Genomic DNA, 26,810 nt, shown 5'->3' on the forward strand with positions numbered 1-26,810 from the left:
CTTGAAAAATAATGTGAGTTAAAATACTTTATTTCCTAGACGAAGATCAGAGGTGATTTCAGATCTTTTATACTGCTGCTGTGAAGAGAGAGAACCTTGGATTCAGAAGCCTTCCTCATGCTGGCCTCTCCTGTCAGGAGAAGGCCTTGAACTGCAGTCAGGGCTTGAGCTACATACAATTTCTCAGTGGTTGCCATAAATACCACCTTAGTCCACTTTCTTAAAAGTTCATGATATTATGGCTGAAATCTAAATCTGCTGATTTCATGAAGTCATAGAGTCGGTAAGATGGGAAAAGCCCTCCAAGACCATCAAGTACAATTGTTCCCCTGTACTGCCGAGGCCAAACTAACCCATGTCCTGAAGTGTTACACCCCATGGAGCTTTTGAATCCATTCAGGGATGTGGCAGATGGGAATTCCACCCCTGCCCCTTGTGCCAGGGATGGACAGCACTTTCTGAGAAGAAATTCTCCTAATACCCAATCTAAACCCCCTCTGGTGTAAGGAATGTATTTTTAAATTGCTATTTTCTGTTTCAGATTGCTAAACTTCTAGTGGAGCATGGGGCTGATGTGAATTTAAGTGACAAGCAAGGCCGGACACCACTGATGGTGGCTTCTTGTGAAGGACATCTGAGCACTGTGGAATTTCTCCTTTCTGAAGGTAGAAGATAAATAATGGATTACAGCGGCACAGATGCACCAGGATTGCATCTGGGTGAGTTATGCAATTTTTCCGTTTAAATAGATAATCTTCATAACAAAGTTCATTTTCATTTTTCAGGTGCAACTATTTCATCTCTGGACAAGGAAGGACTGACGGCTCTGAGCTGGGCATGTTTGAAAGGCCACAAGGAAGTGGTTCAGTATTTAGTAGAGAAAGGTGCAACAACTGATCAGACAGACAAAAATGGACGAACACCCCTAGACTTGGCAGCTTTTTATGGAGATGCTGATATTGTAAGTGTAACAAAACAGAAAATTGAAGAAAAAGTTACAAAAATTTAGAATTTAGAAGAACTATTGCCTACCAAAATAGGAAATTTGGGGAAATAGCCAAGATGGTTACACTGCTCTCATCTTGACTTCAGTGCAAATGTTTGCTCAGGAAAGCGTTTTCTAGATGAAATAGAAGCCCAGAATTATGCAGCAAACCCTCAGAGGTCCCTTCTCAGGGTCCTGGTCAGTTGGTGCCCTCAAAGAGCAAAGACATCAAGAAGTGGTATAAGAAGAGGAAGGGCATACACAGGTTTGCATACACTGTGGACAGATCCAAAGGTCAGCAAGGAACTAGACAGAACAGCAGCACATGCAGCCTCTCACACTCACAGCTGTGTTTCTGCAGCTTGCATAGACAAGGTCTGTTTCAGGTGCTGCTGTGGCATGTAACTCGCTGTAGCACTTTGTCCCATTCAGCCTTTGCCTGAATTAACTTGAAAATAAGCCCTTGGGTTCCATAGTGACTTTGGTAGTTTTCAGATACTGTGTGTGTTTTTGCAGGTGACTGGGTACTCAAGACTGTTGGGGAATGAGGGGTGTCCAGGCTCCTTCCTGTCCCTGCATTTGCTGTAGGTCATTGTTCTGGCATGGTGCCAGCTTCCATTTCCATGGCCACATTGGTCCCTTCAGTAGGTCTGTGCTCAGCCACTGGCCAGGCTGGGACAGGGGCAGTGCCAGTGAAGAGGTCCTTGAGTATGGCTGTGGGTCGTGGGGCCTGTCCATGGGCAGGACTGTTGGTGCCTCTTCCCTTACAAGATCCCTGCTGGTCTCACTTGGGCAAGTAATGGTTACAGGAAAGAACTACTACTTCCCTCCAACCTGCCCATGCTACGATGCCCTCAGTGGACTTTAGATGGCTGTACTGTACTCTGCACCATATGCTCACTGTGTTTCAAAGAAGATTACATAGTACCTAAAATACTTAATTGGTCTGCCTTTCCTACCAAAAACCATGTTACACGGCATGTCTTGCTTCTTCTCCCAGGTGCAGTATTTGGTGGAGAAAGGAGCAATGATTGAGCACATGGATCACAGTGGCATGAGGCCGCTGGACAGAGCAATTGGCTGCCGCAATACCTCAGTCGTGGTCATGCTGCTGAGAAAAGGAGCTAAGCTAGGTTAGTGAAACTGTCCTGCACCAGGAGAAAGAACTGGATTCTGCTCTGCCAGAGTTAGTTATCTCTGTAAAACAGGTTAAATAACTCAAAACACCAGATTTTTGCAGGCTGTCTGGTTTGCAGATGCCCACTCAAGGGAAACTATCTCCTCCCCTTTAAAGGCAGACACGCAAGACTTGCTTTAGAAGTGAGGAAATGCAAGGACTTTTATTCTGCTCCTTCTTTGATGTGTGCTGATGGTGAGGTCTGGAGGAGTCACTGTATATGGTTACCCTGCTTAATATATTTAAATAAGAAAATTATGATTATGCTATTACTGATAAATAATTCTGACACTATTAATGATTTAAATAACATTCTTCTAATAAACTATAGAATTGTGTATTTTTGCACAGGGTGGGCCAAAAAAATATAAGTCCTGTATTATCAGTAGGCAAGTACATGGTCAAGTTGTGTATGTGATAATTATTGAATATTTAGTACCTTTGAATCACTATTTCATATTATTTGGGTAGTAAGTATGATCAAATACAGGTCTCTACTTGGGCCTGAATTTAATTGTGACTTCTATACATTCCTACACAGGGGTGAAATGTATCAGACCATTTAATACCTGGCTGCTGTCCAGGTGGTGTTGGCGGGGGCAGGTGGGGGCATAGATGTATTTTAAATGTGTACACCCTAATTATGATGACAATAGTAATACTGTTTCCATGTAGGTGGAATATATACTGAAGTAGGACCAGGCTTTCTACTGTGGTAGATAGCAGAAACGCACTTCCTTCCCTTTTGTCAGAGACCCTTAAAATTTAACTTGCAGGAAATGCAGCATGGGCAATGGCCACCTCCAAACCTGATATTCTCCTGATTCTTCTGCAGAAACTGATGGACGAAGGAAATGCACTGTATAAAGTAGGTAGATTTTTATTTTTTTCTGACAGCAGAACATTGGACTTCTGCCTGAAGGTAGACGGAATGCCTTTATGCCTCCTTTTAAACTATATAATCTGATATATTACTACTCTGTTCAAAACAAAACAAGAATCATACGTGATTATTTTTTGGTACTAGTAGTACATATTAGGGCAAGTATTATCTACATCACATACCATTAAGCATTTGAGTTCAGAAAGAAACACAAATTCTGGTTAACATGCAGGTTCTCTCACTGTGCTTGTCTGTCAGTATAGTTCATACTGTGTATATTTATTAAAAAACCTGTCTGTGTGTCTTCTACTTGAAGAGCACCTCTTGGTAGATGTCAAATATAAATACGCTTTTTTGCAACAGTATTGAAATATTAAAAGTTTGTGAAAAACCTCTTGTTCCCTAAAATTTACAGAAAGGCAAGATGAAGGAAGCAGCACAGCGCTATCAGTATGCACTGAGGAAGTTCCCAAGGGAAGGGTTTGGTGAGGAAACGAAAGCCTTCACTGAGCTGAGAGTTTCGTTATATCTGAACTTGTCACGATGTCGCCGCAAAACAAATGTAAGCTCATGCTGTTAGTCTGCTGCCTCTCTGGCATTGGGAATCTGAGACTTACATCCTACTCCATTACTGGGGTTGTACGTGGACATCTATCTGTGCTATTTTAGAATCCTTTTCACTATATCCTGATTTTGGGCTTTATTATGTCAATCAATGGGTGGCTTATAAGATGAGGGCATGTTGCTGTGGGGGATCTATTACAGCTGGTCTCACATCATGCAGTTATTTTGGAATGATGAACTGTCGGACCTCTGTGGTACTACTTTTAAGACTGAATGGAAAACACCGCCACCACCCTTTGTTATCAGATAGCAGCACAACCAGGTGCCATGGTTGTGCTCATGTGTGCTTTGAGAAAATACCTGCTCTTGCTGACTGGGGCAGGAGCCTCTGCCACATGCACTGGCTGTGCTCCTGGAGCCAGAGCACGACCCCAGAGCTTGCAGCTTGCTTTGACTGTTGCTGTGTAACGAGCATGTTTGATTCCATTATCAGGATTTTGGTATGGCTGAAGAGTTTGCTACCAAAGCCTTGGATCTGAAACCTAAGTGTTATGAAGCCTATTATGCCAGAGCACGAGCCAAGAGGAACAGCAGGTACTGTTTGATTCTGTGCATCTGTCTGCACAGATTTTTTTTTTTTTTTTTTAACTTAGCATTTTTAATAACTTGTTCTTTTCTGCTAGTTATATTTCAAATGTGCAAATAAAATATTATTTTTAGTGCACTTTGCATCTGTACTAGGTCTCTGTATCAGATAACGCCAACCACATTCAAATAGCAATATTGAATACTCTGTAAGTACTTACAAGGCAGTCCAGAAAGTAACAAATTGACTTGAAGAGGGATTATTTTAACAGTGAGTGGGTCTGCTGCTCCACCTGACACAGCAGCATGTGGCCAGCAGTGTGCCACCCAACTCCAGCATTTCATTATTTATTGCCAAGTTTATGATTTTTTACCCACTGCTTTGATAGACAGAATATGATGAATCATTAGCAGTTGAAGATAAAAAACAAGGGGAGAGAGGACGTCTCTCTTTAGGTTGGAAGAATAACAAACTGTAGTGGTGTAGGTGAAGTACAGGAAGAGGTGCCTTTTTGATTCACCATGTTTTTTCTAAACGTGGCAATAAATGGTCACAAAGCAGAGTTCAGCAGGTTCCCTACTCTGGAGGTAACTGTGAAGAGCTTCTGAGACAAAGTGTCAGTTCCTGGTGTTCCCAGCAGAGAGTTCTCCTGCCTGCCTTCATGGGGTGTCAGGATACTGGAGAGAAGGGCTTAGGGTTGGGCCTTTACTTCCACCCTAGTTATGAATTTCCTGAGGTGGAAAACTTGTAGTTCTTATTTGTCACCACCTGCAGCAGGAAACAACAAATCAGGATATTTCACTGCAAGGGGGGAGTTGGATTGGGACAAACCTGGCTGGGACTCGGATTTGCCCCAATTTTCACTGTTGACTTACTTCTTCCTGAACAGAAAACTACTTGCTGCTCTCGCTGATCTACGGGAAGCCACTCAGCTGTGTCCCAGCAATCAGGAGATAAAACGTCTCCTGGCTCGGGTGGAAGAGGAATGCAAACAGTTCCAGAGAACACAGCAACAGAAGCATCACTCTCCACAGCTACTTGAGCAAGCCAACAACTCTGATAATGAGGAGGAGGGCATTGTACCAGGTGTGAATGATAATTTTAATCTTCAAGACAGGGACGATGAGCTGCCACACCCCAACGAATCTGTTTCCCCTCCACAAAGGCTGCAGTGTTCCTCAGCTGCTTCATTATTTAGCAGGACCCTTCAAGAAGATGTTCAGAAAGCTCAGTCTGTGTCCCCTCAAAGCAGAACAAGCAGCAAGTACCTGAGAGAGCCAGGCTTGATCATGCAGCCAACAAAGCAGGCACAGATTGTAAAAACTAATCAGCATTTGAGCTCCATCCAGCCTGGATCTAAACCAGGAAGCAGTCAATGTAGCACCAAGACACAATCGTCTTTGCAGCGTCTTCCCCACAGTCCCTTGCCCATCCGGCAATCTAGAAGTCAACATGCGGATGGGACAAGCACGTCGTCATCTGGAAGCATTTCCACAGATCCCACTGCTGAACTGTACAATGAGAAGTTTGTGTCGGGCCAGCATTTGCATCCACAGCATCATGAGACTCTCTCTTCTTGTTCTTTTGCCAGTAAATCTAAACCTGCTGATACATCAACAGCCTCTGCTCTGATGCATTTCAGTGACTCAAGGCAGCAAAGCCCTGTACCCAGTGGTGGCTCTTCTCCATCCAGTAGTGTGATTCTTGCCAGCTCAACAAGCAGTTTCACTTCAGCCAGCAGTTTTTCAGGGACTGTTAAGGGGCTGGGCCCAGAGGTTCGACTCAAGGAGACAAACATCAGTCAAGCTCAGGGTACTGAGCACCGACCTCGCAATACGCCATTTATGGGAATCATGGACAAGACTGCAAGGTTTCAGCAGCAAAACACACAATCTAGTCGCACTTGGCACTCTCAGGCATCAGATGGATTGTCCACATACATTGCTTCTGCAGGCATTCAGCCCTCAAACTTCGAGCAGTTCTCAGTTAAACACTACTCAACTAAAGCATCCTCTGCAAGTGCTGCCCCGGGAGACGGCAGCCAGAGCAGCAAGCAAGTGAAAGAACGTGAGGAGCTCACATGCCAAATCCCTCCCCACTGTACAGACAGCAGATCATCCAGCCAAGGTTCTCATTTACATCCTGATGCTGTAGCCAAACTGCCATCCCACAGCACTCAGGACGGCCACCTCAGTCACGTCACCAAGGCAAAACCAAAGCGATCATTCATTGAATCAAATGTATAAATACTATTCTGTACATTGACAGGGTAGACCTGGGTCACAACATCACAGGGTCTGACTGCTCTACAACACACTGACTGTCTGGGCCCCAGGGAGCAGTCTTTAATGGGATACAACCACTTCCAACTGTTCCTACCATCACAGGGCAGTGACAGTAACTGGAATAACGTATTTGTGTAGAAAGACTCAATTAGGGGTTGTCCTAGGAGCTTGAGCAGAGAAATCCTTTCCATTACCTTTTACCATTAAATAAGCATTTCCTTTCACATAGGGCTTCAGTCTTGGCTTTTGGTTCTCTTGCATCTCACACACAGTACTCATGCCTCTCAAATGCTTAAGTGCTTATGTCTCACAGCAGCGCTGAGGGAGATAATCTGCTGCAGAATGCTGAGATCTGTACATGCATGCTTTTTTTTTAAAAATCAAAGTATTTTATCACTTTTCTAGCGGGATCTAATTTGGGTTGCATGATGTACATTTAGGAAGCATAAATAATTTGTGTATGAGTAAACTATAAGCAGCCACGCTTTGACATGTAAATATAACTATTTTTAGTAACTAGAAGAAATCAAATAAAGTGAGTGACATTTGCATGTGTATTGAGAGGCTTTGACCATATTGGTTATTGCACTGAAGAACACAATATTATGGCCTATTAACAATAATCGCACTTTATATAGGGTATCTAATCACCTTTGGGTGCTATCTTAAAGCAAAATGATTTATTATTTGTGAAAAGGTACAACAACTAAATGCTTAGTAAATGTTTTTATGGGAAACCCAAGAAAGGGACGGAGTGAACGTGAAGGTGTGAAGAAAGTGTATGTGCAGTTGCATGACGGGATGAAGTTGAGAAGGGTTTTTTTTGAGGAAATAAGGTTTTTTATTGGCAAGAACATTATGAAAATGAACGGCTGCAGTGACATTCCTATGAGTGCAATTCAGTTGGAGTGCTCAGCTTTATACTCTTCTCATCATGTTTGATCACAGTGTTCTGTGTACATTGTAAACAGCTGTACCCAGCTCTACAAATCCTTTTGGAGTTTGCATTATTACACTTTAGCTTATTTATTGTTTACTGTTTCTTTGATATTTTGTACAAGTCCTATATTAGTCTTGTCCTGTAGTTCTATTTTTGCACAGCTACTGTACTCTTTCCATACAAAATAAAGATTATTAATATACCTGTGGGATGAGATGCAGTTCCTGACAGTTACAGGAGAAACACTCTCCCAGCTTTTCCAACTACATGTCCACTAATGGGGAACAGAGAAAAATACATTTTGGTTTGTTAGAATAGAAAAAGAAATACAGATCCTACACTTCGCTATTTCTTACCTTCTGAAAGACTGACTTGGCAAGGTGAAGACTCAAAAACTCATAAATGTAGTAAAAATTTTAAGAAAACTTTATTTGAAAAACTGAGTTTGAGTACTTCATTCTTTAACAGAAGTACCACAAAGTAGAACTACCAAGAACTTTAGAAAGTTTTCCTAGGAGTTTCATGAAGCTTGAATGAGCCACAAATCAAAACAGAAACACAACTTTTTCTTTCCATTTGTTTCTGATACAATTAATTCCTTTAGCTCCATAAAATTTCAATTCATTTTAAGAAACAATTTCAAAATTCAGTGGTTTAACTACTTCTGCTGAGTCTCTAGCCAGCGACTAATGGCCATTTTTAGTGTCCTGTTTGGTGTGAGCATAAGAGAGTGGAGAGGAAGATTCGTCATGGGACTAGATCGTCTATTGCTGATCCAGTTTTCCATTGCTTCCCTTTCATAGGAATAGCCATCTGCAAAGAAACCAACAACAAAAGCTCATATTACAGAGGCTGTGGCACTGTGCAGATGTTAGCTTTTTAAATGTAAGAGGGAAGAAAGGAAATATGTCCAAACAGGAAAATTGAGATCTAGAGTAAGTACATTGTATGTGAAATCTTTACTGTGGGTATAAACACTTCAGGCTAGTTTTATGTATCTATCGCTGCCTGCAAAGTACCAAAATAAATAAGACTTTCTTTTCAGTTTGAATGATCCATAATGTGAAGTAAAAGCTCATTACCATCAATTGTGTAACACAGCTAAAGGTGCCTGCTGCTCTGCTGAACAGGGGGCTTGCCCACCTGGCTGAGCCTCTACAGAGCCCTCACAACCTGGCCAGGTTCAGGACTTTGGCTCTTAAGAGTTGGTAGCTGAACAAGCTGTTCCTCAAAGAACAGAAATTAGGCCCCACCTACGTGTCAGCTGGCACAGTCACCCAGGAGTATTGCTGGTGAAATATAAACCTGTGCCCTATGCCCCTCCTCTAATGCAGGGCTATACTCTGTCTCCTTACTCTTTATTGAATAAAGCCATCACTCCAGCAGTTAGCAAATGTCTTCATATTTTGACCATTTTAATTCTCAGTAGTCTGCCCTAATACCTCAGACCTGGATGAAGTCAGTCACTATTTACAGAGCAACACAAATAATACACTGATCTTCTGATGATTGTATGCTCCTCCTTCCCTGTCCCCCCCAAGAACAGAGCTACAAAACACTAGTTCTTCATAAAATGTTTTCACTACATATCTTACACTCCTGGCATATTACAGTTCTAAGGGTTTGGTGAATTTAAAGGAATCTCATTCTGTACAAACCTTTACGTAAGTGCCCTAGAGATAGTGTGCTATGCATAGTAACAAGCCTGGGGTTTTGGTGGGCGGGGTGGGGAAATTGGGTGGGTTGGTTGGTTTGTTTGCTTGCTTTTTGTCCCACTGAATGCAAAATTTCATTTTGCACTTACTGAGCCAACGCTGTAATTAGGCTTGTAATTATATTGACAAAGGCACATAAAGGGAGGCACTTTAAAAAAAGGAAAAAGTTGCTTGATACGGTATTTCTCTCTGTATCAGAGATGTAATTCAGCAAACTAAACATTTACCATAATTCTGGTTTGTTGCAACAGCTATTTGAAGTAGTTTATCTTTCTAAGCCTGATGATAAGATAGGTGTGGGAACACAAAAAGAGGCCTATCTTTACCCTCAAGTAATTAGTTTTAATCCATGTCATGTAAAGACATACCTGTGGCAATGACAGGATCGTTCATAAGCTCTCTTGTTATAGGACATAGGAACTCATCAGGAACAGGAACAGAAACTGAGATCATTGTCATCCTCAGTTCTTCAATTTTCTGGAGAACTTTACTGCGCTGGCCTAGAGACTCTGAAAAATTATTTGTACATGAAGTGAGCAGCACAGACAGGTAAGACAAAGAGGTCAGGTCTTGGAATAGTCAGCAGCTGTGTCACAGGAGACATTGCTCCATCTCACCACTCCCCTAAAGCAAAAGCCTGCAGCCAGGCCTGGCCCCCACTCCAGTCAGCTCTGCCATAGGCTGTCTGTGCAACAGAACTTGGAGGAGTAATGAAAGCAACCAGTAAAACCAGTGCAAGTGCAGCAGAGCCATGGCAGAGCAGTGGTCTGGTGGCCACGCACTTGACACACAGTGCAAGTGCAGCGCTGCCCTGCAGCCACACCCTGGCACGGGACACTGCAGTGCTGGCCCTTGGGATGGGACAAAGCAGTACCAGTGGGAAGGTACAGCTGTGCACAAGTGCTGCCAGCACCTCCAAAGAGACTGGATTTCCCTTCAGCCCCTTCACTTTAGCGTTTGATACACCTGGCAATGTCCACCTCTGTTACACTACACCTGCTGTACAGTACTGCTGTCTAGGGCTTACAAAGGCACAACTGAAAGACACCTGAGCCTGTGTTTTTTAAAAGAACACTGATGTCCTCCAAACTGCAGAGACTGTACTTGTAGAGTTCTTTAGCAAGATCTTAGGTCACATTCTTAGAGCAAAGGAAACAGGTTATCAAGGGGAGAAAGGACATGCTCATTCAAGCATTTGTAGACTCCTAAAATTTAGTTGAACAAGAATTTGAGTAACACTGAAAATCTTGTTCATTTTAGGCAGACAGTATTTTCCTACTTTGTAAATGCTTGAGCTATGGCAGATAGAGAGCAATTTTTCAAGTCAGATACATGAGGCCATCATTCCTATACCTTTGTTGATTTCTTTCCCCAGAGAACTCTCTTTGTAGCATGTCATTGGTCACACTACATTCAATTCTCACAGAACTTTCTAGTCAGCATTATCTGATTAGCCTCAGCTGGCAACTGCTGCAACAAGCTTTAGGCTATTTCAATGCTAAGGAAATGTTTGCATAAATTGAGGAAGCCAAGTGTCTTTCATGGATGACAATTCCTGACAAATTCCCAGCATCTCTGTTATTTCTAGACTTCAACAAAGCCAGCTGGTACCCAGAGATAACATGATCCAATGTAGACCAATTCCACACACACACAAAACAAAAAAGGAAGGGAGCAGTCTTTCTACAATGAATACCCAACTGTACTTTTTAAAAGGTTTCTTACTTCATTCAGCCTTTTCTTATACTTGTCCTCGCTTTGACAAACGTATTAGCACCTAATTTACACCTGAATCTGGCCATCAAAATTAATAGAGAACTTGTATTTTGAAAGCTTCAGTGCAGTTCACTATCCCTAAATTTCTTATTTCATAATAACCACTGTGGAATCATTACTAATACGGTGCTTCCTTGTGATTCCTTCTAAAATGTAATCAGTTTTGCAATAAAGTGTAGATACAAAAATGCTGCTAGCGAGGATTTTCTTGTTATTTTCTAAGTCCGTGAGAGACTTTTCTCTCTCACAGAAGAGGTAGCAGGGAATGTAAACAACCCAGACACCTGCAACCTTGAAAAGTCTTGTTTATGGTATAGTAGAAAAATATTTTGACAATGAATGTTTTAGGATATTAGCCAATCACCCCCAAGGGGTGGCTGGCCCTTTGTCCAATTAGGCTATGAAGAAAAAAGTCTATAAAATAGTTTGTAAAATAATTAAATAAATCAATCTTGCTGCACAACTCCTGCCTGCTGGATCTTCTCCTCCTCCTCCTCCCTATGGCTGCGGGACACGGTGCTATACCGTAGGAACCAGGCCTGCGGTAATAATAAAGCAACAGGACAATGTATTAACTTGATGTATTAGAAAGCTTTTCTTGATCCTTACCAAAAGTCATCATCAAATGCACACTTCAGAATTTCACTGTTCGATTCAAGGCTGGTGAACACACGTTATTCTAAATGTGGTACTTTTGCAGGCTGATAGGAAAAACTATAGACCACCCGATTTACCAAAGTGAGAAACATGAATTATAGAGAAAAACTGAAATTCCTTTTCCACAGCTTAATAATACAAGATCAAGAAAGGAAAATAGAAACAAAATCAGGTAAGACTATTTAACAGCATCATTAGTAGAAGTGCACTGTATGTCTCCAGGGATGAGTGAACACACACACACACACACACACACACACACACACACACAAAGGAATACTGCAGACAATGTAACACTAAGGGATTTTTAACAGCCCTGGAAATGAAATTAAAAAGGCATTTCAGGGAGAAAAAAAATCCATGTATGGAACTCCTAACCTGCTTTCATTCCAACGTTTCAAAGTGCTCTAGAGATTAAAAACTATTTGGATTTCAGTACTCTTACCAATTTTTAATTCATTAGCAAGACTTTCCTTAGTAAGATTCAGTAGTTCCTTGCCGTCAATATTATTCATTTTGAAAAGGCCAACAAAGTCTGCTAAATCCTGTGCACAGAGCCAGGCTGAAACATCATCCTCTGACCAGTCCTCAACAGCCACCTTTGATTCATTTTCTATAGTATCTCCTTTGGAAATGGAGAAGAGTTAAAAAACAAAACAAACAAAAAACCAAATTAAAACCAAACAAACAACACCTTCCCGCCCCCGCAAAAAAAAAACACCTCACCACAACCCCCAAAAAACAACCAATAATGAAATTCTCAGTTCAAAGAAACAATGTCATTAATGGACCCTATTTTTAAGAGTTCTCAGTGCTATACATTCTTCATCTAATGAAAAAAATGTTACACATTACTTTGGGAGGGGAGGGCATTAATTTGGGTTTGCCTTTTACCTTTCAATTTTCAAAGTTTAGCGGAATTTAATCTCTTAGATGCCTATATTTCTGTCAAATTTGAATTGAACAACCAACCAAAGTGTTAGCAGACACTGGAATCAACTCGTACCTCCTTAGAAGGCACACTGAAGTCCAAACCTCCTGTTGTGCTTTGAACAAAGACATGTTCCTTTGTTCCACAAATTTTAGGTGCTTATGCAATTTCTACCATTAGTTATCCTATACTAATGGTACTAACATCATTTGTACAATTAGTTTTTCACCTGTAACAACTGGTAAGGTACATTTCTAATTGACAATTACGCTTGCAATTAGCGGATTTTCAACTCGTCACAAATTATAGGTGTTGAAGAAGTCTTTCAGCACTCTGACAATAATATTCATCTCTTAAATACTGTCCAGAGTAATTGCAAATATCAGAAAAAAAGATACAGCAAATTACTAAAATTAAGATACATCTAGGATATTTTTCTTTACAAAATAACAAAAAAGAGAATACCTCTTTTGGGCATTGATCAGGTCAACTAGAAGATAAAAAACATGCACACAATCCTGAGATTACACATCAAGTGCAGATCAGAATGTGGGATTTTTGCATCTCCAAACAGTATTTTGAATTTAAAGAACAGATTACAAATACTTCACACACTGACCTGTGCAGGGTTGCATAAAGTCAAGCTGCCATATGTGCACAGTTTTATCCATTGAACCTGTGGCAAGTAAGGGACTATGTGGTGCAAAAGCACAAGTTGTAACGTATCTACAAATTAAAAAAAAAAAAGTGTGAAAATTTGAGAAAAGGATTTAATTTATTTTATTTTTGAAACAGAATAATCATGCTGATTTCTTACCTGGTATGCTGAGACAAAGTATGAAGGGTATTGCCAGTACTCTGTAAAAGAGTTTTTTGTGATTTTAAATCTTAAAGAATAAAAAAAAGTTTCTTCACTTCTATGCTTCCTTTCAAAATAAGGAATATTGCTTCTTGAAAGGTGACAGAAGTTACCTTCAGAAAAGTTACACAACCTTGACAAAGCTGATCAGCACCAGAGTCAGAAATGCAACCTGAATTTCCTGCTTGAACCCCCCGTTCAATTCCCTGGAGCACTGCTACCCTGCACAGCCAGCATGGAACATGCAGGGAGAGCCGTGCCAAAAACACTAACTGAATTAAATCCATATTGGCTGGTTGGTTGTGTAGATAAAGACATTTCTTCTACAAATCTTGTATTAGAGATGACCAAAAGGGTCAGTGTGAGGGTCAACCCACAATCATTCAACTGGACCAATAATTAACCACACCTATTCAGCCTATTCTCCTATTTGACCACTAAATGCCACTAAAAAACCAAGTTCCTGAATTTTGGCAGTTTAACTTACTATTGAAAGATTTTCTCTCCAATGGAAAATACCATTTCTTTGACAGGTACAGACAGGTTGGAAGAATGATGAGCAAAGTTATTCTGAATCACTAATTGATCAATCAGTACTCCGGTATTTTCAACTGTCCAACATGATCGAAATGCCCTAATATTGGTTGAAATCTCTCTCCCTCCCACAAAGGTTTATTGTCACCACTTTTCCCCAGACAATCACAGGATGGTTGAGGACCTCTGGAGATCATCTAGCCCAACCCCCCTGCTAAAGCAGCATCACCTAGAGCAGGTGTCCAGGCAGGTTTTGAGTATCTCCAAAGGAGAATCTTACAACTAGAAAAGTTATTGTCCCATTTGATAAAAACCTAAGGCCACAAAAGTTGATGAACAGTATTAAGAAATACTTAGGCTGTGGTTTCCTTCATCTTTCAATTTTCTGAGGCTCCAAAACTCTAGAGGACTTAGCTACCTGTCTAAACTTCAAATCACTAAAATAACTGGGCCAAAAACTGTGCAGGTATCATATCAGTGATTTTGGTGAAAAACTTTAATGCAAATTTAAAAATTGTATCAATACAATAGGTATGTGCAGAGCAAGCTGAAGAAGCTTAAAACTTGTTCATCCTTCATTTTCAGCAAAATTATTATTTTTAATACTATAAAGTACTAAAGATATATACCACTTAGAGATGACTCACTAAGGATGTAACAACATTATTACAGAAAATGCTTCAACAATATGTTTTAAAGACATTGTATTACTATAAAAATTTCTTGAATTCTTTATTATGCTTCTATTTTATGTGCACTTTACATATAACTACAGAATTTCTATGATCACCATTCCTGATTTTATGGTACAGTCCTTCTTGCTTTGGAAGCTAAGCTAAAGTTAGGATAACAAAAAAATCCTTCCGCTTCAATATGAAACTCGTAATATTTATAAGTATGGAATTAATTGAGTAATACCCTACTGCAGAGAAATCAACTGACAAATCCTCACAATGTAAATAAAAAGTGAGAAAGACTGATCAGCTCTCAGGAGACATTTTTCCTTAGACTCCTTCCCCTCCAACCCCCAAATGCACGGTAAATATTTTGGCTTAATATCATTTGTATTCTTTAATATTTTTTCATTTATAAGACCCTGCAGAAGCAGTGCTGATATTTAAAGACAATAACCCAAGATATGGTCTTGTATTATGCTGTACTTACAGTTTCATAGATTATGACACACTTGTCCACAGACCTTAAAAAAAACACACTGACATTAAAATGATGCAGAGGGAAAAGGAAACTGTTTCATTAAGCTTTTCCACAACCCGAGATTTCAAACTCAATCACCTACTAGATACAGACTGATTGTAAAGACACTTCAACAGCTCTAGAGGTCACAGAACTATTCCTTAATTACTGATATTAAATATTTAGAAATCTTTTGAAATTTCTGTTTTAAAATACTGAAGTGTGAACCTGTGTGACAGACAGACATTTCAACAAGGTGTTGCTTACCCTGAGACTATCATCTGTCCATCACAGGAAAATGCACAAGCCAGAACTGGGGCAGAGTGCCCATTCAATGTGCATTTATATTTTAACTCAACACCTAAAAATACAAAAAGTAAATCGTTACATATGGCCATATTTGACAAGGTATAACACAAGCTGCTTTAAGAAGCCCAAAGCTCCACCAAGATGTGACTCTGTGACATACTGTTTACAAAAAAGGGGATAAAAAGACCGTGGAGACAACTTCCCTTTTAATATCTCCAACTTTCTCACTTTGTAGTCCTAACACGTCTCACAAGATTTTAGATAATTAAATGTTTATCTGTACACACAGTATTAATCCTTACATACTTTTATATAAAAGAGAGTACAAAAAGTACCCACTGAAGATATTTTTGGCAATTTACCTAGTCTCTACATTGCAGTTTTTGCAGGAGCCAACACTGGTTTCTCCAGCTCTTATTCAAGGCCCAGGATATACTGAAATCTGAAAACAAAGCTCTCCCTGGCCAGGCAGATTAAGAGATTTCAACCTATCAACCTGTTGAAATGCCACAGTATAATTTTTTTTTAATCTTTTCTTTCACTACTTGTTGATAAATAGAACGCTAAATAAAATCTACATGGCACAGCATCACAAAGTGCTGAATGCCTTAGCTGTTCTCCAGCTAATAATTAAAAGAAAACTTTCAACTTGTGGTTAGTTTGACTGTGAATCCAGCAGTATAAATTTGATTTTCAATTTAAATTGTCACTGAAGACCTAAGACACTGGTATATTCAAAAAACATTTCTATACAAACCTAAGAAATCTGCAAACAAAATAAGCCAGAGTTTGATCTGATTATCTTGTCCACAAGAAGCCATCTGGAAGTATTTGAATCCATTTTCACTATCTGATAAAATTAAAATATATAAATGGGAGTCAGAAACACTGAAAATAACAGCAGGTCAGTAAACCATATCAGCAGAAAAATCATTGCAGAAATTCTAAAACCTTTGGACTTAAGAAATAGGTATCATTATACTCTTTCCTGAGTAAGTAGATAAAGACCCGAGCTGTGCTCATATTTTAAGTTTTCTTGATGGTAAATGCTTCATTCCTCTGACTACACCGCTAGAGTCTTTTAACCTAAATTATATGGTTATATCCATTTTTTCTACAGTTCAGTAATTCTCAAAATTAACCACATATGCATGTACAAAATTTGAGAGTATCTGACAGGGAATTTTCATACTTTTACATGTTCAACTTTTCATTTTTATAAATTGACATTTCGTGACTGCAGCCCAGCCAAACACTCAGTAAATACTGCATTAAATATTAAATACAACAATAATCGTTTAATAGCTTTCCCCTCTTGATTCAGTGGCTATGAACATTTCTGAATTATCATGTTCCATGAATGGACTGTTAGATGCCTAAGAAAGTGGTTGGATGGTTGCAACCTGAAGGTAGTGGTCAATGGCTCAGAGTGCCAATGGAGCAGTGGTGTCCCTCAGGGCTCTATACTGGGACCAGTGCTATTTAGTATCTTCATTAATGACACAGAAGGGAGCAAGTGCACCCTCAGCAAATGTGCAGATAACACCAAGCTGAGTGGTGCAGGTGACACACCAGAAGGACAAGGACCTGGGAGAACCCCAGAGGGGCCTGGACAAGCTCAAGCGCTGGCCCATGGGAACCTCAAGTGCTGGTGCAGCACGTGGATTGGGGCAACCCTCAGTAACAATCCAGGCTGGGGGGTGAACAGGTGGAGAGCAGCCCTGCCAAAAAGGACTTGGGGGTGTTAGTGAGTGAGAGGCTGTGAACACTGCACCCCTTGCCAGGTTCAATTCCAGCTTCACCTTGGCCTTCCTCACCCCCTCCCTACACAATCATAATTCATGTCTATACTTTTATCAGGTGACATGTCCTTGTTCCCACTTCCCGTGCATTTGCTTCTTGCCTTTTAGCGTGACCAGCAGTTCCTGACTCAGCCATGCCAATCTCTTGCCTTCCTTGCCCAGTTTCTTGCTCCTGGGGATCACTGACTCTTGTGCTCAGTAGAAGACTTCCCTAAAGATCTCCCTTGTCCCCGAGGGCAGACTCCCAGGGGATCCCACTGACAACCTCCCTGAAGAGCTGGAAGTCTGCCGTCCTAAATTTCAGGAGCCTGACTTTATTCCTTACCTGACCTATATTCCTTAAGATGGCAAACTCTTCCAAACTCCACTACAACTGCTCTAGATCTCATGAGGCAACTGTGACTGAATCCACTTCAAAGGCAGAAGAACCACCTGTTACAGCCTGAAGCGCAAAGAACCTATCAGACACTCTGGGTCAAAACTTGCTCTGAATTAAGCAGCTAAAGAGAGTCTCAATTTAAAACTATCTCTAATTTTACTGGATAAGCACTACTTGTATGCATTTCATAATGTGTTAAATCTGCCAAAAATCCCAGAAGGTTCAACCACTGATGATTAAACAGAAACACACGAAAGGAAATATGTTGACATTCAATAATATATGGATTAAAAAAAAAATCAAGGATGATCATAAATCAGCTGAAACAAATCTCCAGTGTAGGAAATACCTGCTTCATTGCCTGTTTCACTTTATCTTGGCAGAAGGCTGAAGGGTTGGTAATGTAATTTTTAAACCAAGAGAATAATCTCAATATGAAATGGAGTGGTGGAAATTACACTCTGATCTGTTTCAGCTGCAACATGCTTTTTTGCCCTCAGATGCAATTCTTAGTTCACAATGGAGTTATTTGTGTAGTATTTTCACCAAGAAAGGTCCTACACCTTTCAGTGGACACACATTTGTTTGATTTGGTACTGTCAATCACTAATTCTCTGTTCTGAAGTGTATGCTCACATCCTAATTCCTCAGCTTCCTCCTGCTTCTGTCCTGCTTTCTTCCCAACTGCTTCTCCTGTTTTCTTCCTACTCTGCACCACCTCCTTAGACAATGTGGTACACAGACAGCAGTACTTACTGCTGGGTTCAGCACTTGAAGATCCAAGTGGCTGCTCAGCTATAACTTTTGGGGCCTTTGAAAGGGCAGCTTGTGTATTCTGAAAACAAGAGCCTAAATATCTTGATGAAGATCACTTTGTCTCAACAGTAGATCTGGAAAGCATGAAAGTATACACACAGGGTTGTTAAGTCAAGTTGCTGCATTACTTCCTAAAGCTGATAATGAAGCTTCTGCCCAATTTCCTAACCTTCATTAGAAGCAAATGACTGTGTGGTCAAATGCTAAAACAGCTCTAAGATTTCTGAACATCTTAGTGGAATGCAGGAGATTCTGGGCTCATTACTCTCCCAAATTCCTCTAAGTGAGAAAGTCAGGTGCAGGAAAACAGTGTATCTATTAATATTCCACAGCTCAAGCATTTAGCTGATTAGGTTTACAGCTCTCTGCATTATTTTAATACAGCCCTGTTCCTTGGGAACCAAAGTATGAAAGAGTCAAGGGTGAATGGTAATCTAGCACTGCATCTCCTAAAATCCTTGTCTGCCACGGGGTAATTAGCTACTCAAAGTTATCATCTTGTTTGTTGACCTAGTACATTCCTTGCCACCAACCTGACCACGACCTTTACTTAAGAATATTCAGAATATTCTGAAACATCAGCTCTTCACAAGGTCATTTGTATCTTGAGCACCAATGGCAAAAAGAATATGAAAACAAGGGCTAGGGAGAAATCAAGTATCTCTTTTTTTATATGTTCCTCCCCTGAAGAGTTGAGAAACTAACCAGATACTGGATGTGAAGAAATATCACAGCAGGTAACGCCAAGATCATGTGCTTTTTCATTATACAGGCATCTCATTTTATCATCCCAAATGGTTAAATCGCCACTTGATGATCCAGTGACAAAGAAATTTCCATTGGGAGAAAATGCACAAGCCACCAAAGAACCACCTTTAACATTCCCAGATCTGAAAAGCAAGAGTACACAGGATTTGAATTTAGAGTAGGTAAAGGTCTACAGAAGTGACGTCTCAAATGCAGTCTGATGCAATAAGCCAAACTCTGCTAAGTTTTGCACTTTGGAACTATCTAAGAGAGGAAAGAGAAACTCAAACCAACTATGAAAAGAGAGCAATATAAGCTCTGCAGCAGGGACCAGACCTGCTCTTTGACTGCAGGAGGAAAAACATGAGATGGCAGCCCAAGGCAATAATTTTAACTGAATGATAAAATAATTTTCAAACTAAAGACAATTTGCATGGATTTAACATTTATAAGGCACAATGCACTGTTAAAATTTTATGGCAGTATACATTTTAAAAGTCAAGGATAAATACACAACTACCATTAACACAGATTTACATGTACACAAACGAGGGGAAAAAAGACTGACAATTCTTCTGTTTTTAGAGACAAAAGAGAACACGTACTAACCCATATGATAAGCTGTAGCTGAGTAGAATACTTTGTGATTTATGATGTGGGGTTAATTTTGAATAACTTGTACACAAGAAAAAGCAATGCGGAAGAGAAATTCTGTATCTTAACTATGCCAGCTGAAGCACTTTAAAAAACTGATCTTTAAAGAAAATTTCTAGCAGATATGGAAGTGTGGCCAACCCTCAGGAAAGAAGTGGGGTCAACCTGACATCCTTTACATTATCTGATAACCTAAAATTAATCAAAAGAGTCTCGCTCCTTTTAATGGACACCAGATCCAGCCAAGCATGCATAGCTGAGTCTTTAAGTGCAGGGAGAAAATCACAGCCATAAGAAACAGTCACGTGGCCAAAAATGTCAGTCCTATTTATTCTGTCATCGTTTTTTGTAGAACAGCTGCTAATTCTCTTTTACTGATAGAAATTTTATTTACTGCCAGGGGTGTCAAACTTAATGCCACAGAAGACAAGTCAATAAATTTTCCTCAGTGTCACACTGATCAGAACGAGGACCTTCTAAAAAGTATGGTCTCCCTTAATTCTATCACTTAGAATACTATCAAATCCACTACAGTGCTTCCCATTTTTAAATGTACAATCCTTTTTCTTTAGTGCAGCTTTTAAAACTTGCCTTCTTTCACACAAAAAGCTGCAGATTCTGCTCTGGAAACAACAGTAAAATAAATACCATTGTACATGTTCAGACCATGCATTTAAGACTTGTTCAGAGCAGGCATTTAAGACTTGTTCAGAGCATGGCCAAACACCAGCTTTGTAACTTAATTACTGAACAGGAAATAGAGAACACTAAGAAATACACACAAGTCAACTTGCTTTCATGTTGTTCACATCCATCATTGAAATTATTTAAATAGCCATCTTACTTCACTATCTGAAGAGTCAATTACAACAGCTGAGCAGATAAGGAGCAAATATTATGTATTTTATTATAAATACCATCCATATATTTAGTAAAGTGACAAAACAGCGTGGTACAATGTTTTCTTCAGCACCAACACAATCAACTGTTTCAAAAGAAACAGAGGACCACACACTGACATTAGACAGTTAACTAAGTTCCTCTGACATAATTTTTAAGTACCTTGATGATTTCTATGTGATATTGATCTCAGCTTTTAAAAATAGGACATGTGCATTTTTCTATCTGCAATTACAAATGACAATAAAAAAATTCATCAGCTGAAAATACATACACACATACATATCCCAAAATAGATAAAAAGTTAAGCTGACTACTGCTGGCCTGTTAACACTCTGAAATGAACTTTTAATAGTTGAAGGGGACAGGATGGGAATGTTCAAGTTTTTTCTTATGTCTCTACAGTGAAAACACCAAAGCAGAATAATTTCTGCTTGTAACAACAATATACCTTCTACATAGTTATTATACACATTCACCATTCAACTAGAAGAAAATTAGGACGTAGGTCTAAAACATGCATCACTGCATGAATTAACAGCATACAGTTGTAAGAAATGATGTTTTCATATTTCTGGGTTTTTCCCTTCAGCAACAAGCATTCTGAATAAAACAAATATAACCTCTTCGCTAGCAATGTCTCAAAACAGATAAACCCTCAGACTTCAGAATACTATTGACTGAGTTGCCCTATTTTTCTTAAAGGAGGAAAAAAGAGGTTATCAGTATCTCTTTACTGTCTGAAAACAAAACCACCATTTCAGTGGTTTTTTATGTATTACAAAAAACATGGTGGCAAAAATCTGTAAGAATTCTGTTCATGGACAAATTTTCAGATTTCAAGTACCTATAATCAATCATTTTTAAACCTGTACAGTTCTGACATAAATCACTACTGTGGAAGGCAAAAGGCAAAGAGGCCACATAAGGAGGGACATGCTTGACAGGGGACTACCAACATCAAACAACTTTGTCTTTCAGAAATAGCTGCTCCCTCAATCCTGAGCACAACATCAGTTCCTCAAATTCTCAACTACTTTTCTAACTTTAGAGAGTAATGTAGTTGTGTAATAGAGCCCTAAAACCTAGATAATGTCCGGCTCAAGTACAGATTACAACAACTGGCCTGAAGAATTCACTGAAAGACAGATACGTGGAAGAGGACTTTGAAGATAGCTCTAAGGTTCATGCCTTTAACGGTTCAACACCAATAAATATGCTCATCTGCTTTGTTTCAAATGTTTCTTGGAAACCTATGAGAAATGTTGACTGTCATGCTTAACTTATTTAGTTAGCTCCAATTCTTTCTGTTGCTTTATGTCTTAAACTATTAGTTTCAGGACAGGTCCACAGTTTCCAAACTGATTGCTGGATTATTATCAAGCTTCCAGGACCTTCCTAGGCTCCAAACTCCCAGTAATAAAACATTTAATTTATACTACTATGTATAATGCAATATAAAACACGCAGTACAGTCAGGCTCCACTAACTATATTATGTATCACAATCTGCTGACTCACTGTTTAGAAACCAGATGCATGCAGTATGCAATGCATCCTGATCTCATGTTATATCAATGAAATGAACTTTTAAAAAAACAGGATTTAGGTGCAAGACAACTTTGTAAAAATTAAAGCTTCTTGAGTTCGCGTTGTTTAACTTAAAAAACCAAAAAGCTACTCAGCACTTCTCCCTCTCCTACTGATAAATCTCTTGGTCATCTAAAACCTATCCCCGTTTCTTTGCGCTATCCATCAGTGGTGTAAGTCTGCGTATCTTGTATACAGTACAGCATACTACCTGAACTATATTAACTTCAAAACAGAGTATTTGTCAAAAATTTTTTGGCACTCACCGGTAGAGTTTCAACGACTGCATGTTCCAAAGAACCACACTGCCATCCGCTGCCCCTGACAACAGATAGGTGGCCTCAGGAGAGAAGCGGCAGACCCTGACGGGGCTAGCCCCGGGCTGCTGCAGCACCGCCAGCCTGCGGCCGTCGCGCGCGTCCCACAGCGCCGTGGTGCCGTCCGTGGAGCACGAGGCCAACACGCGTCCCGACGGGGAGAAGCAGCAGCAGTGCACAGCGTACGTGTGACCTTTCAAAGGCGAGTACGGAAGCTCAGTAAAGTTGCTCAAAGAATAAACACGAATTGTTTTGTCCAGGGAACAAGTAGCCAAGCACGATGATGAGAAGGCGCAGTAGTTGACATCATCACTATGATCGGCTAAAGTGTGAATTAATGTCGCCATTTAAAAAAATAAAAATCTGAAAAAGAGTTCAACAGCTAGACTTAATTTCCTATTTCATAAATATACTACAAGAGCAAGAAATTATTAGCAAGACAAATTCTGAAGGAAAAAAAGAAAGAAAAACTCATTTGCAAAGGCATATTTTTCACCTATCATTAAGCACAGAATTGTGAAATCACAGACTAGTTTGCGTTGGAAGGGATGTTAAAGTTCATCCAGTTTCACCCTCTGCCATGGGCAGGGACACCTTCCACTATCCCAGGGTGCTCCAAGCCCCATCCAACCTGGCCTTGGACACTTCCAGGGATGGGGCAGCCACAGCTTCTCTGGGCAGCCTGTGCCAGGGCCTCACCTCCCACACAGACAAGAACTTCTTCTGAATCTCTAATCTAAACCTACTCTTGGTTTAAATCCATTCCCGTTTTTATCACCGCATGCCCTTATAAAAAGTCTCTCTCCAGCCTTCTTGTAGCGTGGCTAGAGCACGTTCCAGTGAAGACCGAGACAAAAAAAAAAAAGTCATTAAGTACCTCAGCCTCCTCCATGTCTTGGGTAACCAGGTCTACTGCTTCCTTTCAGAGAGGGCCCACATTTTTCCTAATCTTCTTTTTATCACCAACATAACTATGTAAGCTTTTCTTATTGCCCCTGACATCCTGTCTGGATTTAATTCCATCAGGACTTTAGCTTTCCCAACCTAATCCCTGACTGCTCAAACAATCTCTCTGTATTCCTCCCAGGCAACCTGTCCTTGCTTGCATCCTCTTCTGTTTTGTTTGAATTTGTCCAAGAGCTTCCTTGTGCTTATTTTCACAGATAGCAACAGTAGTGATGGCAAAACATCAGAGCAATAACATTTACTTGTGTTGCCAATCCAAGGTTTGACCAGACTGACTAAAACATTTAAGTCAAAATGTGAACGTTAATTAGGTGATCAGAATCAGAACCTCTCCAGAAATTGCATTTGTTATTACACAGAACAACAAAAGACAATATGAACTTCACATGCATTTTCCCAGGACTTAAAACTGCTGGAACCAGTTTAAATTACATCAGACAAGTGATTTATACTGTTGAGGTCCAGCAAATCCCCGAAGAGGTACATTCCAACCAGTTACTTCCCATGCTGCAGATCACAGACAAGTTTCCTGAGAATAAGGAAGCACCGAGCCAAAATGAAGTGCCTACAACTCTTAAAAGCTGTTTATAATGAAAAAAAGCTGTAATACTATTTATATTGAGTTAACTTAAATAACAGTCTGCTATTAGGTAAGTGCTTCATTCTGAATAATAATTTCAGTGCTGAGGCATCTATGAACAAAATCATATATACTCACACTTTTTTTAACATATAAACATACACACACATATGTTTGTATGTATGTGGACATGCAAGTATGTATAAATGTATGCACACGTGCATGCATGTATGCATACATACAGACACAAAGGTGCATAGGTAAGGGCAAAATACTTGTTCTCTTCAGACAGTGTATGGCACACCAGTTCAGTTAAAGACCAGATCATTGAATACTATCTGTTTTAGTCTCAGGATGCTCTGAAGTAGTAGTAGTTTTACTACTACTCTCTTTAAAACCATTAAGCAGATGAAGTAATATCAATAACACGTCTTAGCTGCAGAAAGAAAACAAACAACTTTCTTCAACTACGAGAAACTGAAGAGTCAGACAAAGCTTGACATCTGGAAAGATGAGCTGAAAAAGGCACCTTGATCTCACTGTCAGGAGACTTTCAGGAGCTCACTGCAGGAAAGCAAACCTAAGAACAAGACGTTTCAGTATCAATAAACCGACTGAGGGAGCGAGGAGCAGCGGGAGCATGCGTCACCAGAGAGATGTTCACCACCAGAGCATCATCTCCTCTGGCAATTACGTATTTTTTTCATAAACCAGCAGCACCTGCTCACAGAAAGAGCTACAGCAATTCTCGACGCGGCTGGCAGTCCCTTCCCTATTGCTCTTTCCGCCAGCCTAGCCCCACCCACCCATCGCGCTGGCGGCGCGGCCGGGACACTCTCGGGAGGTCGGCGGAGTCACCCCGAGCTCCAGTGGCAGGTGTCGGGTGAACAACACTGCCCCAGCTGCGCGGGGGCCCCGCGGCCACCAGGCACGGCCGCCCGTCCGGCCGTGAAGGCACCGCGCCCGCACCTTCCGCACTCCAACCGCGACACCTCCTGCCTCGGCCGCCTCCTGCCTCCGCTGCCTCGGCCGCCTCCTGCCTCCGCTGCCTCGGCCGCCTCCTGCCTCCGCCGCCTCCGCCGCCTCCGCCCGGCCCAGGGAGCTGCGCATGCGCGGTACCCCCACGGCCTCCCGGCATGGTGCGGCCCAGGCCGACCCACCCCGCTCCGGGCCGCGCCACTGCGCGCCGGCTGCGGGGGAGCCGGCGCTGTTTTACCCGCTATCACCGCCGCCACTGGTCCCGGCCGTGAGGCACCGCGGCCGCGGATCGTGCGACTTTCAGCTCTCCGCGCCCTCAGCTCCGGCCCGGAGCCGCACATCTGCCGGCGCTATGGCTGCGTTGGCACGGACCCAGCGTGGGTGCGGGCGGTGCCGGCGCTCGTGACATGTCGGCGGGGCCGGACGCTGCCGGCCACTACCGCGCCCTCATAGCCGCGGCACTACCGGACGCCGTCCCTGTCCGAGCGGGCAGCGGGGCCACACTCCGCCGCTGAGATCGACACGGTGACCGTCTCACCCCGGCCCCCGCCCTCCACAGGCGCGGGCCTCGAGCAGAGCGAAGGTGAGTTCCAACAAAAAAGAGTGCTCCCTCACTCTCAGCGTCCGCCAGGAAATGTGCACCATCGTCCTCTTCCCCCTCCACATACACGCTCAGCAACTCATGCAAAATAAATGGTTTAGCCGGCACCTACGTGTTTTGAGGAAGACAAAGTCACTTTCTCGGAGTCACTGTGCCCAGGAAGCATTCCCTAAATGACTGGCCTTCCGTGTTTAGTCTGTACCATCTCACGCTCTGTTTTATAGCACGTTATTTGATTGCACACTCTGTGATCGACGGCTGAAGCCTGGCCTTTCATTGTTCTGAATCCTAGGTGACAGCCAGTATTAAAAAAAAAGCTTTAGACCTCCTTTTAAAGATACATATTTTGTCCAAGACAACTTTTCAGCTGCTTTTGTATCATCACATTTTTTTCAAAGAGCTGACGAGACAAAAGAGAACCCACACTCAACCAAAACACTCTTCATTGAGCACCATTACAGTACTTATAATAAGTTTGAAAGTTTTGGAATAAATTCTCTAAGACTGGCAGACTTTGTTCAGAAAGGATGAGAGCACACCAGAAAACTTCCTCTTAAGAAAACATACAACATCAACAGGAGAGAAAATTAGCAAAGAAGAAACGTTACATTTTTCTAGTGGTTAAATCCCTGCTCTTTTCTATGGAGATAGGAGGGTATATGCATGATTCAAGCTTGCCATTCAAATATAATATTTCCTGTATATTTAATTTTACTGCAATAGTAATGACACTGGCTGTTAGCAAGCAAAGCAATACATTGGCCATGTCAAGTTAGAGGTGATGCTTGTCTCACTGTCATCACTATAGTAGCTGTTGCCACCTTCAACTTCCCAGCTGTTCAGCTGAATTGGGATACAAGCTGAAAACAATGCAACTTTTACTATAGATATTGTACGTAGTGTAGCTGGTAACCTGTCTGACATTTCAGAAAACTAACAGTTCTACTATTACAGACAAAGCACTAACCAGTACAGAATCTGAAAAAAAAATTTTTTTCATTGAAGAACTAGATTTCTCAATAATCTAAGCATATTTATAATACCTTCTTACAAGCTTACCATCATACATTCAAAACTGATTAATAT

At 41.0% G+C, this 26,810-nt stretch overlaps 2 protein-coding genes across 17 annotated transcripts in view; one reads left to right on the forward strand and one right to left on the reverse strand.

Moving 5' to 3' along the window:
- The window catches only part of TANC1 (tetratricopeptide repeat, ankyrin repeat and coiled-coil containing 1), a 64,648-nt gene extending 57,026 nt beyond the window's left edge, over positions 1-7,622 (forward strand). For all 10 annotated transcript variants that reach the window (XM_069021418.1, XM_069021409.1, XM_069021415.1 and 7 more), the window contains 7 exons: positions 542-665; positions 786-961; positions 1,986-2,118; positions 2,939-3,030; positions 3,461-3,607; positions 4,103-4,203; positions 5,085-7,622. In XM_069021418.1, the coding sequence (XP_068877519.1) occupies positions 542-665; positions 786-961; positions 1,986-2,118; positions 2,939-3,030; positions 3,461-3,607; positions 4,103-4,203; positions 5,085-6,441 (2,130 nt within the window). In that variant the 3' untranslated portion in view covers positions 6,442-7,622. The remainder of the gene's footprint in view (positions 1-541; positions 666-785; positions 962-1,985; positions 2,119-2,938; positions 3,031-3,460; positions 3,608-4,102; positions 4,204-5,084) is intronic.
- Positions 7,623-7,823: 201 nt separating this feature from the next.
- WDSUB1 (WD repeat, sterile alpha motif and U-box domain containing 1) lies at positions 7,824-25,793 on the reverse strand. 7 transcript variants are annotated; one of them, XM_069021423.1, is made up of 12 exons: positions 25,115-25,161; positions 24,675-24,725; positions 22,549-22,962; positions 19,098-19,282; positions 16,153-16,245; positions 15,354-15,447; positions 15,057-15,090; positions 13,317-13,357; positions 13,119-13,225; positions 12,014-12,193; positions 9,504-9,644; positions 7,824-8,233 (listed from the first exon to the last, which is right to left on the reverse strand). In XM_069021423.1, exons 3-12 carry the CDS (start codon positions 22,944-22,946, stop codon positions 8,079-8,081), a joined length of 1,428 nt encoding a protein of 475 aa, XP_068877524.1. In that variant the 5' UTR covers positions 22,947-22,962; positions 24,675-24,725; positions 25,115-25,161; the 3' UTR covers positions 7,824-8,078. The 7 variants fall into 7 exon arrangements, with proteins under 7 accessions (XP_068877524.1, XP_068877521.1, XP_068877522.1 ...); XM_069021420.1 differs by lacking the exon at positions 24,675-24,725 and having other exon boundaries at positions 22,549-22,792; positions 25,115-25,793; XM_069021421.1 differs by lacking the exon at positions 24,675-24,725 and having other exon boundaries at positions 25,115-25,201.
- Between the last annotated feature and the right edge of the window lie 1,017 nt (positions 25,794-26,810).

Source organism: Aphelocoma coerulescens, chromosome 7 (genome assembly GCF_041296385.1).
Source record: "Aphelocoma coerulescens isolate FSJ_1873_10779 chromosome 7, UR_Acoe_1.0, whole genome shotgun sequence".
Lineage (NCBI taxonomy): Eukaryota > Metazoa > Chordata > Aves > Passeriformes > Corvidae > Aphelocoma > Aphelocoma coerulescens.